A 14,232-nucleotide genomic window follows, 5' to 3' on the forward strand; every position below is an offset into this window, starting at 1 on the left:
TCATAATTTATCATAATTTATCATTTGAATAGATTTGAAAAAAATATATAATAACATATAAATTAAATAATTATTAATTTATTTATTAAAATAAAATAAATAATACATAAAATACATGATTTAATTATAGTAATGATGCTTTATATTATCTTTGATTATAAATTTTAAGAGTATTAAAAAAATCATAAAAAGAGGTTTAAAAGAATAATAGCAATTTGGATGAACAATAAGAGGGGGGCCATGCAGAAAAAATTAGAATTTGTTCTACTAATATATGACCATTGTAGGAGCTAAGACTATCCATTAGTTACATTAGATTTGAACTTAGATAACTTATCAATCTTTGATTTTAGGAAGCTATTGTCAATCAATTATCACATTAACAAGATTGTCATTGATTCAGAACTATTACATGATTTTAATAAAGTATAGTTACTAATTAGTGTGTTAAAAGAACTTTGGACCTATTTGATATCCTTTTTTAGTGCTAATCCTCATCTAAACTAATTTAGTTTTGACATCTTCATTTTTCCAAATTATAATTATATTATTCAAAGACATTATTTCTTGTTCTACTATATGAAATTTTTAACAAAAAAAATATTTCAATATGATTTATTCTTTGTCTTTAATAGTATTTAGTGTTATTAATTCAACAAAAAAAATCCCCTTAGATACTATTCTTTTAAAAATGTACATGAATTGAGTCATAATTACATTATCAACTAGTAGCACCACTACCTACTAACTTCTATTCTTGAACTTTGTTTAAGATTCTAAAACATTCGAGTCAACTTGTCTCAATTTTTCACAAGTAATAGATGACAAATCCATGGAACTCAAACTATCTATCTAAATCAACTCACAACTCATACCAACTCCTCAAAACTTTGACGCCAAATTACACACGATGCCTCAACATAAAATCGTAAATGACATTAATGTAATGGCTAATCAACTACTCGGCTGCCAATTTCCTTCGAAAGCTCGAGAGGCAGACAAAGGAGGCGAAAAATGCAGGATGAGTGCTCGGAAAGGAAGAAGTTGGGCGACACAGATGCGGAGAGAAAAGGAGAAGACACGTCGCGAAAGCTGCGTCACACGAGCGACGTCAGCGAGCAAAGTGAGTAGGTGCCCGCGACGGACACGGCAGCCCCAACGGAGCAGGAGGGAGCAGCGCCTTCGCAGCGGAGCACAGCGCCGGGGACCAAGCGCACCCACCAGTGTCACCCCTCGCAACACGACATACAACCAAGAACAGCACACCAGGAGTAGGTGAATCGATGGCCCCGCAACACGACACAACCAGGAGCGGGAGCAGCAGGAGTAGGTGAATAGCCCCTTGGCGCCCCGTCTGATGTCAAGGTTGCGGGGAGCGTGATTCGGTGAGTGGGTGGTGGTGGTGGTAGTGGTCGTGTTAGCGGTGTTTTTCTTCTTCAGGGTTGGTGCATGCTGGAGTTTTTGAGGTTGGATTGAGCGGTGGTGAGTAGTGTGGAGAGAAAGTCGCTTTTTTGGGCGTTATTTCTGGTCTGAATTCAGGACTGGTTTGGGTCGGGCGCTTCTCTCCTGCTGTTCTCAGGCGACTGGCGTGATTGCATAGTGTCGTGAACAGTACTTTTCGTCCGTTTCTGCTGAGAGGTATGAATTGCGTTCCGGGTATTTGATCGGTTCAGGGAGAGCAATATTTACTTTGTTGATTCTGGCGAAAGCTGGGCTGGATGGCACTGTGATTGGATTTCAGGATGGATTCAAGAGAATGTAGTCGTAGAAATTGTGTAGTTGAATTGTGTGGCAGTGTAATCAATGTACCAGGACGGTTTGAGGTTATTCGACTGGTTTCTTGAGGTCGGAATGTTGAGAATGAGCTCGTTTCGGTTTGGTTACAGCGTAGATAGTGTTCGAATTGTGTCATAAGCTGTTATTTTCTGAAAGTATTAGGTCGCGTGGCTGGAAAAACAGTCTAAAATAATGGTTGATATTAGTTCAAGAAGTTTCAGGGCGTGTGAGTGAATGTGCACTGTTTCTTGCCTACTTCAAAGTGGTGAGGTTCTTGAAGGCCACATTGCAAGATCATGACTTTACCTTCGGTATGGGCTCTGAAATGCAACGTTAGTTCCCAGAACTTTTGCAGCTGAAAGTTACAACATTGCAAGTGTGATGACAGGGCGCAATCACGGCAGCTGGATTGTGCTCAAAATTTTAAATATAAATTTATCTTTCAGGGTCTGAATCAGACACATATGACGGGGGTGGTTCTAGCAATTGGAGCGGCAAATAGTATTTGCCAGAACCAGCTCGTACTGGGTCATTGGTGTACCCCGTCACGATTCCAGTGGCGGCTTGAAACAAGAAGCCGCGTGTGCAGGCTCTCTTCTTGAGGGAGCTTGTTCGACATGGGCAAAATAGTACCCTTCAATGGTGTACGAGAGGACCTCAGAGGACGCCTTGCCTGCTATAAGGATGACTGGACTGGTGGCTTCAATTCTACGTACAGGTGCTTGTTTGATGATCAATAGGTTAGGGTCAATCAGGGTGTTGCAAAATTCACTTCATTTAAACTCAAATCAATAAGTGGGGTGTTCCACTTCAAGCCTTCGTCTACAATTTCATTCATCGGTAGTTTTGACGTGTTAATTCCTTGGGGCCTGTCAGGATTCTTGCTGCCACAGCATACATATTTTTCGCTTCGGCCTTACCGGTGATTGCCTTTGGAGAGCAGCTCGGCAGGGATACGGGTGAGCGTGTGATTCTTTATGTAGTTATTTATTATTAAACTTTGTTTAGTCTATGACAGTGTTTTACCCAGGGTCTATGTTTTTTCAGGAGAAGGTGTTCTCGTGTCCTAGGCACTACTCCTGTACTGAGAATTTTACTCTGTAACTGTAGAGGGGGTTATTACGGCTGTACAAACCTTATCATCAACAACGATTTGTGGCATAATTCAGGCCATTGTTGGCGGCCAACCACTTCTTATTGTTGGAGTATCGGAGCCAACCTCTTTGGTATACACATTCATGTATGATTTTGCGAAGAACAGGCCTGAAATTGGCGCTCGATTTTTCTTGGGCTGGGCGGCTTGGTACGCTTCTCTGAACTGCTCCCAGATTCTCTCTGCTCTTCTACTCGAGTGTTATAAGCCTGTGCATTTGGTATACCCATTGTTCTTACATCTTAAGTTGCGTTTCCAGGGTCTGTGTATGGTCGGCCTTTATGCTGGCCGCTCTCGCTATCCTTGGAGCATGTAATTTCATCAACAGATTCACCAGGGTTGCTGGGGAGCTTTTTGGGTTGCTTATTGCTGTGCTCTTTGTGCAGCAGGCTGTGAAGGTTTTTGTTCTTCATCTAGTCAAGAGCATCGTTTGATAGTGACTTTTTGTATCAGACTCGTCGTCCTTGTTGGGAAGAGGTCATTGTTATTCGTTTCTTAAATCACATTTTAACGACTTGATCGAGCAAACTTGATTCGTTCGGGACGTTCTTCTTTACTGGTTGTCAGCAATTTTATAATGTGCTGGTTAGTTTTGGTAACGATCATTCAGTTGCGTCTTTTCAGGGAGCGGTGAACGAATTTCGTATTTCCAAGTTCGTGAATGCAACTGAGGAGCAATTCCAGTCTTCGTGGCGCTTTGGCAATGGCATGTTTGGGTTGATCCTTACCTTTGGGCTTCTTTGGACGGCCATAAAAAGTAGGAATGCAAGGTCCTGGAATTTTGGCCCAGGTGAATCATTATTTCCATAACTTCAGCAATTTTTTCATGTCAATCTCTTGCAATGCTAACAGTAAATGTTCGTTCGTTATCTGTTTATAATAATGATTTCTGAGGATATGTTAAGATCACAGCTGTATTCGACAGAAGTTATAGTTTCGGGTTTTTTTGTGTGACCTCCACCAGGCTTCTTCAGAAGATTTATTGCAAATTATGGAGTTCCAATCCTGGTGATTGTATGGAGTGCCGTCTCGTATGCACGAGTAGGATCTGTTCCAGCAGGTATTCCAAGGCGTTTGACCAGCCCAAATCCATGGAAGTCACCAATAGCAACAACGCACTGGGATGTGGTTGCGGTAAGAACAGTTTGATTTTGGTGTATATTCGATCAAGTTTGACTCATGATTCATGAATCCGTGTCGTGTCTTTTACTTCTCTATTGCTGCCGTTCGTGCTTGAACTCCCCTTTTATTATTTCTTCTTTGTAAATTTTTTATGATTTTTTTCTTTTGTAAAACATGCGTCTTGAGGTATTTGCATCCGACTTATAACTGTATGATGCGTCTGTTGAAACGAATGGTTGTATGTAAACTTGTCGCATTTCAGGACATGAACGATATTCCAGGAGTTTATATTGCGGCAGCCATTGTACCGGCCTTGATGATTGTCATTCTCTATTATTTCGATCATTGTGTGTCCGCTCAGCTGGCTCAACAACCCGAGTTTAATTTACGAAAACCATTTTCCTATCATTACGATCTGCTACTCCTAGGGTTCACGGTAAAGTTCTCTCAGGGGTGTCGTGAATACTTACTTTTTTTTACTGGGTAATAAATTTTGAGGTTGATTCGAATGAAGAAGATATACTTTTCTGAGGAACTTAAAAACCTACATGGTTGTTTGTAGATACTGAAGCTTCTCAATCTGGTTGTCAGTTATCAATGTCAATGATCTTTCATGAACTTTTAGGTACTTTTGTGCGGATTGCTGGGTCTGCCACCATCTCATGGAGTTCTTCCTCAATCGCCCATGCATACTCGTGCGCTTGCTTCGTTGAAGAAAGAGGTGAGGCTTCAGTCTGGCGTTTTTTCTCTCCGATTATTCAAGGGCTGTATTAAGTTATTGAAGACCTTATCTGGAAAACAAATTGTAGTACAATAATATTCTACAGCATTTGTATTTTATATTATGTCTATTGCAGTATTTGAGTTTCAGTTGGTAGTTTTAGTGTATGTATATATATATATATATATACACACACACACACAATATGTATGTATTTATGCATGTAGTGATAAATATTTACGCGCACCTTTTTTTCTTCAGCTCGTCCGCAGCAAGCTAATAAAACGAGCAAAAATAAGTCTAGCACATAATCCATCGGGAGAAAAGCTTCAGGATGACTTGCACGATGGATATAGACAAACTGAGACGCCACTTTCATCTCCATGTGCTCCTCGGGTATGTGTTGTACATGTGAATACGCTTCATTGCGAAGAACATTCTAGCAGTAGATTTGTGATTCTCTTCTGTCATGGCAGGCCACGAAAGAGCTTCACATCAACATAACTTCCAGTGATCCTGGGAGCCCCATGAACAAGGTGAACTTTGACCCCGAAAAGGATGTTGATCCCCTTCTTCCTGTCGAAGTAAAAGAGCAACGGCTAAGCAACTTGTTGCAATCGCTGTTGGTTGCCGCATGCATTGGTGCGATGCCTGCGTTGAAGAAGATCCCGTCCTCAGTGTTGTGGGGCTACTTTGCTTACATGGCCATTGAAAGTCTTCCAGGAAACCAGTTCTGGGGAAGAATTTGTCTACTCTTCAGCTCCTCCGCTAAGCGGTATAAGTAAGTGATTCAACAGATGAAAGTTAAAAGTGATAGACAAATAAAATTAAAGTATTAATATGATGTGTTGGGTAGTGTCTCTAGCTCTGATGGGTCCGCCTCTGTGATGATGTCCTGAATACGTTGTTGATGTGTTACTCAGGGCTTTGGAGACTACTCATCCAATGTTTATGCATACGGTGCCTTTCAAAGTGACAGCTACCTTCACGATTTTCCAACTAGTTTATATGATATGCTGCTACGGCATCACATGGATTCCAATCGGTGGAGTTCTGTTTCCAGTCCTGATCATGCTTCTGATCCCTGTACGCCAGTTTGTGCTACCTCGCTTTTTTAAGAGGGAGTACTTGCAGCAGCTCGATTCTGCAGAATACGAAGAGGTGGCACCACTTCCTCAAAGCTTGGCCTTGAAAGTAAGCTCATCCATCCCATCTCCTAAGACTTGCATTGGTGTCATGCACAAGTGGGTGGATAATTAAATTATATTTCACTTGTTGTGTAGGATCTCTACACATTTTAAAGACGTTCATTTATCATTTAAAACATGTGCAGGTACTTTGAGCATCATTTCATTTATTTATTTTTGCGAAGTTACATTGTGTTAGTAGAATTCTCTCCTGAGAGCTTTCATGAATTGGTTCTTGCAGGAAGCTGAAGCCCAAGGCCTTTCTGTGGGATCGGACACATCTGATGACGCGTCCTTGGATCATTTCGCTACTGCGGCTCGTGGAGAAATCAAACACCCTCTCCCACTTCCTCTGCACAATCACTTCGGTATTCCTACCTCATCTACAGAGTTCAATAGTATGCAATTCAGAGAAATTGCAGAAGTTATTGTGGGTTACCACTTGACCATCTTAGTTAGTTGATGGATTCGGCTCACTATTTTGAATGGCGATTCTCTGTGTAAGGAGTATGTGAACGCAGGCTTGCAGCTGATATAATTCTATTGTTGGTTGATTTCAGGTCACTCTACCAATACACACGAAGACCAGTTGTAATAGACGAATGCAGAGTAATATCAGGTGCAAAGTTACATAAGGGTCATTCCATAAGACCCGGAAGGCAACTAAAAATTCTCTTCTGATCTTTTCAGCTACGTCAGTCTAGGATGTTCTTTTTTTATTAAACACAGTATCATATTCACCCTTCAAATTGAACCGAAGGTGAGCATTTGAGTTACAAGCGCAACATGTATAATCGATTATGTGCAAGACATGTTGACGATGAGATTAGGTCTTCGACTCAATGATCTCACACTTAAGCGAGTAATAAAAGGCTGAGATAGCGGAGCGATTGAGGTGAGAAACCATGACTATTGCTGAGCACAATGCCGGCAATGAGGATGATGCAGTTGGGGATGAGCTTATGTTTACAATTTTCTGAATCGGAATTCTTACTGCTTAATTGGTCAAGTTGTCAATTTGACTGATTGATGTATGCCTTTATTTTTTTATTTTTTCACTCCATGATTTATCGTTTTCAAACGTAATATCCTTTACTTGCAGCCGCTCAGTTAATGGTTGGGACAATACATTTTTAGTTGCGTTTTATAGGAGATTTAAACATTTTTTGTTGGAAACACCCAATGAATAGACTTATGACTTGGTCTTAGGGTATACACACATCAATTATCACTCTCACCACAGTTGGTATTGCCCTTGTATTGTGAAGTAATACCACGGGAGGAATTTTTTTTAAAACTAATGTTTATTCAAATGAAGTTTTCAAGCGAGGCTAAAAATCATTAGGTTCGTTCAACTAGGGAGCACGTAGCCTAATATGTAGTGAAATGTATATTTGAATACTCGATTTCAAACGGATGCGCTAACTCAAATGAAAAAAAAAACACAAGGAGTATTTTATATAAAGCAGTTCAAACCAAAGATTTATGGTACAAGATAGTTGTTCATGAAATAAAGCACGTCAAAGTGATATACATGTGTATATAAATTTATATAAAACTGTTTTTTGATGCTCATTAAAAACGATAGACAGATGCTTTAAGTAGCGAAAAAAAAGTATTAAGAAAACATAACTAATAAAAAAAAACAAAAAACAAAAAAATGACAGTATGTAGCTCAAGGAGGTTAATACAGTGCAAGAGCAATGCCACACACGCTCTACTGTAGGTGGCATACCACTATGGTTTTCCAAAAGAATCTTTCCATTCCGTCGTTGCGCACTTCATGCAGTACTTTCACAGTGTTCTCACAGACTCAAAGCCATTATGGCTCCTTATAAGCTACTAGAAACTGCGTTGGGATATTTGAAGCCATCCCTTGCAAACCGTGGGAGTGGGAAGCATATATGTAAGTATATACTCACAAATTCGTACCTTTCTCGAGATCGACCTCAGTATTCACGAGTGCTTTGAAGGTGGTGGCCACAAATAGCAATGGTTGCAAGGATTACTAAATGGGTCCATGCCAACATGCCGAGCTTTCACTAGAACAGCAACCATAGGAGGTGCCACAGTGAGCAGCACACAAAAGTTCATTCGAGACATGGTGCGTCTGCAATGAAACCATCTCGCCAAGGATCAATCACACGGCACACTACTCCAGCTCTTTGCAAAGTTTGGCCTTCTCTGGGTGACCTCATGCTCAAACTCGAATTGTATATGCATTGGACATGACAACGATTCGACGCCAGCGATCCACAGCTACAAAGAGATCATGATCAGATGATAAAAAATGACGCAATGAAGAGGTGATCCTGATACATGCTATCCAAGCATTCATCTGTGTTAAAAGTCGGGGAAGTTGTGGGTGCAGGATGGCTAGCTCCAATGACCAAAAGCAATTAATGGTTCAGAAACAACTAGGCACAGGAGAGCAAGACTATATTCTATACTCAGAGTCTGAAGAGACAAATGGTTGAAGCAATATTGAGTTTGAAGAGCAACACGACCAATCAACTAGCATTATAGCGGTAGTGTAACACTCTTTGCTGAGCAATCGCCATGTTCGTGTCTCGACACTAGTACAAACCTTGAGAGGACAAAACTTGTCCACCGTTGGCCGAACCGGCTTTGCTGCTGGGTAGGTCACAATAAGAGAATCCAGAAGATGCTTCTCGACACATACCTGCCGGGTGAGAAAAGAATATGTTGGTTGGAGTTGATAACGAAACTGTTGTCAAAATGGCCCCCTGTGCAAGTTAGTGAATCATGGCTTAACAGAGCCACATCTTCTCACTTGCAATGGCTTGGTACAGATCATGTAGCTCGATAGATGCAGGAGACGTGGACACAGTTTGAGCATTGAATTCGCTTTCCAAGTCTCAAAGCATCAAAAGGTTATTTCAATTAAATTTTTTATCAAACAAGGTCGTTTTATTCTAAAAAATACCATAAATATCTCAAAAGAAGATGGATACACACACTCTCTATTGTAGAATTTATAGGAGACCCAAGAATATGGAATAAGACTTTAATTGCATTGATAATAATATTTACAATTTTGTATCTATATATATATATATATATATAGTTTGTTTGTTTAAGAATCTAAAGTCACAATTGTCTCTATCACAATTTTTCGATTAGTATACTATACTCATATTATAGAGGTATCCAACACTTCTACTAAGACACTAGTTTTGGCATATTTTCATCTAATCATTGTTTTTGCATCAAATTATTATTTTCTCATGTACTTTGCTATTCATATGTTTGAAGTTTGGAATTTAAAGCTCTTTCTTCCTTGTACAATATCTCCCTATTTTGGAGCTTTCTTCAATTATTCTTAGAGATTGCGGTGTGTAGTAAGAGGCATGCATTTTATAAGTAGCTTGACTAAGGTTGCAATTAGTACTTCAAACTACTGAAGATTTTTTGATTTTTCTTAAGATGTTTGTTACAAGTGCTACATTGGAGTAGCAACAATTGTATTGTATCTCAAATTTGCAGCTATTTTCATATCTATATTTCTTTTGGTTTTTTAGATCTCAAATTTGTACTCCTTCAAAGTTGAATATTAGCTATACATAATTTTTTTATGCTTTCTTGGCTTAAAGAGTTCTTTATTTGATGGATGTGATTTATAGATTATATGTGATATTTACTAGGTTGATTATGTCATATTCTATATGATTATCTATTTCAATATAAAGAGATGATGGTTGTACTCTTCTTAAAATAATTGATTCTGAACAAGCTTCTAAGAAAGAAACATGAAAAACTTGATGTGCCTTCATAAATATAGGTAGTTCCAACAAATAAGCTACTCAATTGATTTAATTTTGAATACAAAATGGCTCTAGTTTTAGACACTCTAACTTATTACAAGGTGTAGAATATGTAAATAAATTTTGTGATAAGTTATTGGTTGGTTATTGATAACCTTGAGAATTAGACTTATGGTTAGGCGGTTTAATTGGTAACAGTAGGTTGTTAGTAGAACAAATGGTTAAGAATTCAAAGGATCATAACCTTTGGAATCTCCTAGTCTACAATCCATCTTTTGATAGGATAAAGAGGTTGAGAAAAGGGAGATCGGGGCTAGACTGTGATAGTCGTAAGCCGGGGTAAGTTTGGTGCTACGTCTTTGTTTTCTTTGCTTTTATTATTTTCTTATGAAGAATTGTGATTGAGAGAAGTATTGTTGAAATTGTGATTAGAATATTGTGGAATATGACTTTGGACTGATCGATTTGGAGAAAATCTGTGACCTTGAAAATTGAGATTATCGAATTGTGTTGTATTAAGTGAAGATATTGAATTCTGTGTGATGAATTGAGAAACTAAATATAATAAATAAACTAGAGATTAATAATTAAATATATATAAACTGCAAAGAAAGTAAGTGGGAGATGAATGGATGAGAATATGGAAGTATTGTTGAATTGATAGTCATAGAATGGATTATGTGTTGAATTAAGACGGAAGTAGTAAGCCATGGTGTTTTGTAGTTTGATAATTGATTTGAGATAGTCAGAGTACAGTCAATTGTGATACTAACAGATCCAATTTATATAACCAGTCTTTTCTCGTGTTTGAATCCACCTCTATTAGTTCAATTGCTTTGGTATATTAAAGCTTGAACACAACGAGAACAACATTTTGGCACCGCTGCCGAGGAAATGATAACAATATGAAATGTTAAAAATTGATTGTATGAGAGATGGAATTATATGTTGAATGAGAACGTGAGAAGAATCAGTTTTAGGGTTACAAATATGTGAGTTATAATTCAAGGCAATATTGATTTTATAAAGAAGAATGAAAGATTATGAGTGATAATTATGAAAGAGAGGATTATTAAAGAATTAATCGACAAGCAAAAGAAAGACAGGAGCGATTACGCATGAAAAATCTCCTACGGAAACGACAAAAAGAAAGTGTAGGTCCAAGTAAAATCAAAGGAAGAAAAATTCAAATTCAAATAGCAAAGAGATTAGTAATAACACCAATGGCCGCGGGAGTGCTAGAAGTACTAATTGCGGTATAAATGGGAGCAATAGGAGACTACACTACAAGTGTGGCACCATTACCTACTTTTAGTGGTTGGCTGAGCTCTGATTCTGATTACCATATATCTCAATTCTTGACAGCCTACGTGACTAATAATGGTAGAATTGAAGACATTTGGTTGAGATGGTTGCCAACAACTTTAAAAGATACAGCTTTTGAATGATATAATCGGCAACTAGTGGGTAGATTTTTCAATTAGGAGGCCTTGATGAATGCCTTCCTAATCTATTTTAGACCAATTGGATTTGAAGATTGACTTAGAGTAAGTTTTATGAATAGCAAGATGTTTGTGTGGAAATCAGTAGAATCCTATTATGGCCGGGTCACAAATATACTTTGTAAATGGTCAAATAATCAAATGCCAATTGTGTTTATATTGTCGATATTAATCAATGGTTTGCATCTACTAGAATTAAAAATGTTTGTAAAAGAGGCTCGACCAGCTACGGTAGAGACACCGTTGGCACGAGCAAAGGTGTGGGAAGAATGTCATTATGACCAATTATTAACAGTGGAGGCCACGATGATTCCAAGTTCAGGAAGCCAACAAATACAATCGAGAAATGTGTCGATGGATAATTATCCACAAATGGCTACATCCAATGTAAAGAATGTTATGTTGTAAAAACCAATTAATACTACTCCACTCCAAGCAATAGCACCAATAACAATGACACCTTATTTTACATTGCCAACCTATCAATAATCGGAGTTGTTTATAAATACAACTGTTAAAGATCCAAATGAAGCCTTGTTATTAAATCTAAAAAAGAAGATGGAAGAATTGGCCGTGAATTTGGCTAAAGATAAGGAAAAATGACATAAGCCTTCTAATACGAGATCTAATGTATGGTATAATAATTATAAGGGATAAGGTCATTTTGATACGAAATGTCCATCATCCAAACAAACGGATGTTCAATGTACATTTTGTGGAGGAAAGCACCTTATTCAAAACTGCTAGCATTTACAAAGGTAATAACAGTTCAATAACCAAACATTAATACATCCAACTCAATGGGATGTTAATCAAGTACAGACTGGAAATATGGATGGTTGAAATAGTAATCGTCCAAATCGACCTAATCATGGCTTTGGAAATTTTTAAAATACTAATTATAATCCAATTTATGGAACAAATATGCAAAATGATGGAAATAATCAAGGGGGTAATTCCCAAATTATACCAATTCAGCAGTCCAATTCTCGACTAGTAGTAATTGGTCAGCCAAGATCATTTATTATGGCTACCTAGAATCAGTCTAGTAGATATATTCCAGTGAAGACTCCAAGTGTACTTGACGATATGGGCCAAAAACCACTACGTTGCTACCGGTGTCGATAAATTGGTCATTATGCTAGTGAATGCCCTAATCGAAGGTTTATATATGAATATGCTTCAGTATGTAGAAATTACAAGCAATCGGATCATTTTTATTATCAATGAAATGTTCCATTTAATCCTAAAAATCGTGATCAGAAGATAAAATCGATTGTGCAAATTGTAGAGGAAAAAAATAACGGGACACAAGAATCACCAATTCATCAGATAGAAGTAGTCCAAGCTGTCCTTACAAGAAGTTAGCAAAAAGAAAAAAGACCAATTCAACATTTGGGTGATCTTGAAGCAAAGGGTCAATTGGACCCAATTACGGGGCCATCCAATCCAGGTCCTGACATGGGCTCTTTATTCATTATAAGACCTGAATTAGTTAAATACTTTAATGAGGTACCGATTATGGAGGCTTTGGTTCCGTTTCAAGCAGTTTCGTTGTCATACTATAAATGCTTACAGTATGTAAAAATTAGTTGAAATATATTATATGTAAATAAATAAATCTAGATGTGTGTTAGAGTGGCTAGTAGATTAAATTAAAAGGAGTTGGTATAAGAAACTTTACTTTGTTTCTTTATTTGTTTTTTTTTTTACATTAAATATAAATATATATATATATATATATATATATATAGGACCTAAATGTTTAGTATGAAGCCTTGGGAGAAGGTGGAAGCCTAAGGATGAAAATCTAAACTAGTAGGAGACTAATTGAGAGGGATGAAAACAAGGCATGGTCGGATGAAGGCAAGGAATGGAGAACTTTATCCCTATTTGTCGAATACCATGCCCAATGGGCTTTGAAGAGGCTATCTGCGGCCTTAAGAAGGATTTCGGCGACTTCAAGGAAGGAATTTGGAGATAAAAAGCTAGAATTTCTAAATTTTAGAGTTTGGGGTACAATTTGTGTGCAAAAATTAGAGGATTTGGAGTTAGAGTGAAGAAGTTATAGCCGTTTGAAGTTAAGGTGTTAATTTAAGACATACTGTTACTCTTTTGAGAGTACGAGGAGTTTTACAGCAGCTTTTGAAGATCGGAAGGTGCGAATAAAATGGCTATTTCAAGGCCTACATCTTTTATGAAAGAACTATTGCTTTTGGAGTAAATATGAAGGAGTTATAAGGAATTGAAGGCGGCGCTTTCAAATCAAAGGCAGTAAGTAAGCAGTTTTGTTTGTAGTAATGGTTGAAGCCATAACTTGAGTATTCGGACAAATTTTTGGCTAAAACTTTTTGGAGAATGTAAATTTTTGTATTAAGAAGCTATACATACAAATTTCGTGGCATTTGAGCTTATATTTTGTGAGATATGAAAAAAATTTCACGTAGGTATATAAAGATAAAGGTTTGAAGCGGCTGTTAGGGTTTTCAAGATATTTCAAGATCCGCATCGAATTTGCGGTTGAAAATTGTTGTAGAAGTTAATAAGAATACATCAGTACCTTTTGTAAAATTTGAGTTTTTTTGGACGGTCGGATTAGGAGATGTGAGGTGTTGAAGTTCGGAAAAATCTCCACACAAGAATATACAAGGTTTTAGAAGATTTTATCATATTTTGGGTGTTGTTGGTTATTTGAGGCTTGTGTATTTGGTGTAATTGCTCAAAAAGAAAAAAAAATTATATATAAAATTAAAGCTTCCTTTATTTTAAAGCTTGATTGAATAATTAGTGACAACCAGAAGCCAAGCGTTTTCTTGAGGCAAACTCTCTCTATCCAGACATCGTTCTCTATATAGTTTTGGGAAACGTCCTTTCCATTGAAAGATCATACCAGAGGCATGAATTCCAAGAAAACAATATTAGCCCAATTGAGAGAACAATCTTACCCATTGAAAGAATCGATTTTATAGGCTCCGTCATATTTAGT

The 14,232-nt window shown here is 37.6% G+C and overlaps 1 protein-coding gene across 5 annotated transcripts; it reads left to right on the forward strand.

Annotated features, from left to right (window-relative positions):
• Window positions 1-1,178: 1,178 nt before the first annotated feature.
• On the forward strand, window positions 1,179-6,968 carry LOC112282512 (putative boron transporter 2). Of its 5 annotated transcripts, XM_024520670.3 has the most exons (14): window positions 1,179-1,385; window positions 2,223-2,494; window positions 2,653-2,735; window positions 2,887-3,079; window positions 3,189-3,327; window positions 3,554-3,719; window positions 3,894-4,063; window positions 4,314-4,487; window positions 4,677-4,772; window positions 5,034-5,168; window positions 5,249-5,553; window positions 5,696-5,966; window positions 6,201-6,327; window positions 6,520-6,968. In XM_024520670.3, the coding sequence occupies exons 2-14, from the start codon at window positions 2,394-2,396 to the stop codon at window positions 6,552-6,554; spliced, it is 1,995 nt and encodes a 664-aa protein (XP_024376438.1). In that variant the 5' UTR covers window positions 1,179-1,385; window positions 2,223-2,393; the 3' UTR covers window positions 6,555-6,968. The 5 variants fall into 5 exon arrangements, with proteins under 5 accessions (XP_024376438.1, XP_090104775.1, XP_090104778.1 ...); XM_090248649.1 differs by lacking the exon at window positions 6,520-6,968 and having other exon boundaries at window positions 1,217-1,385; window positions 6,201-6,513; XM_090248652.1 differs by lacking the exon at window positions 6,520-6,968 and having other exon boundaries at window positions 1,291-1,638; window positions 2,165-2,494; window positions 6,201-6,513.
• Window positions 6,969-14,232: the final 7,264 nt, after the last annotated feature.

This window comes from Physcomitrium patens, chromosome 1 (genome assembly GCF_059467195.1).
Source record: "Physcomitrium patens ecotype Gransden chromosome 1, ASM5946719v1, whole genome shotgun sequence".
Classification (NCBI taxonomy): Eukaryota; Viridiplantae; Streptophyta; class Bryopsida; order Funariales; family Funariaceae; genus Physcomitrium; species Physcomitrium patens.

Bases quoted from the DNA above. Each gene is read 5' to 3' on its own strand.
- LOC112282512 (XM_090248649.1), top strand. From the start codon at position 2,394: ATGGGCAAAATAGTACCCTTCAATGGTGTACGAGAGGACCTCAGAGGA. The intron at 3,328-3,553 runs GTTTTTGTTCTT...GCGTCTTTTCAG, and splicing joins TTGTGCAGCAGGCTGTGAAG to GGAGCGGTGAACGAATTTCG. The intron at 5,169-5,248 runs GTATGTGTTGTA...CTGTCATGGCAG, and splicing joins CATCTCCATGTGCTCCTCGG to GCCACGAAAGAGCTTCACAT.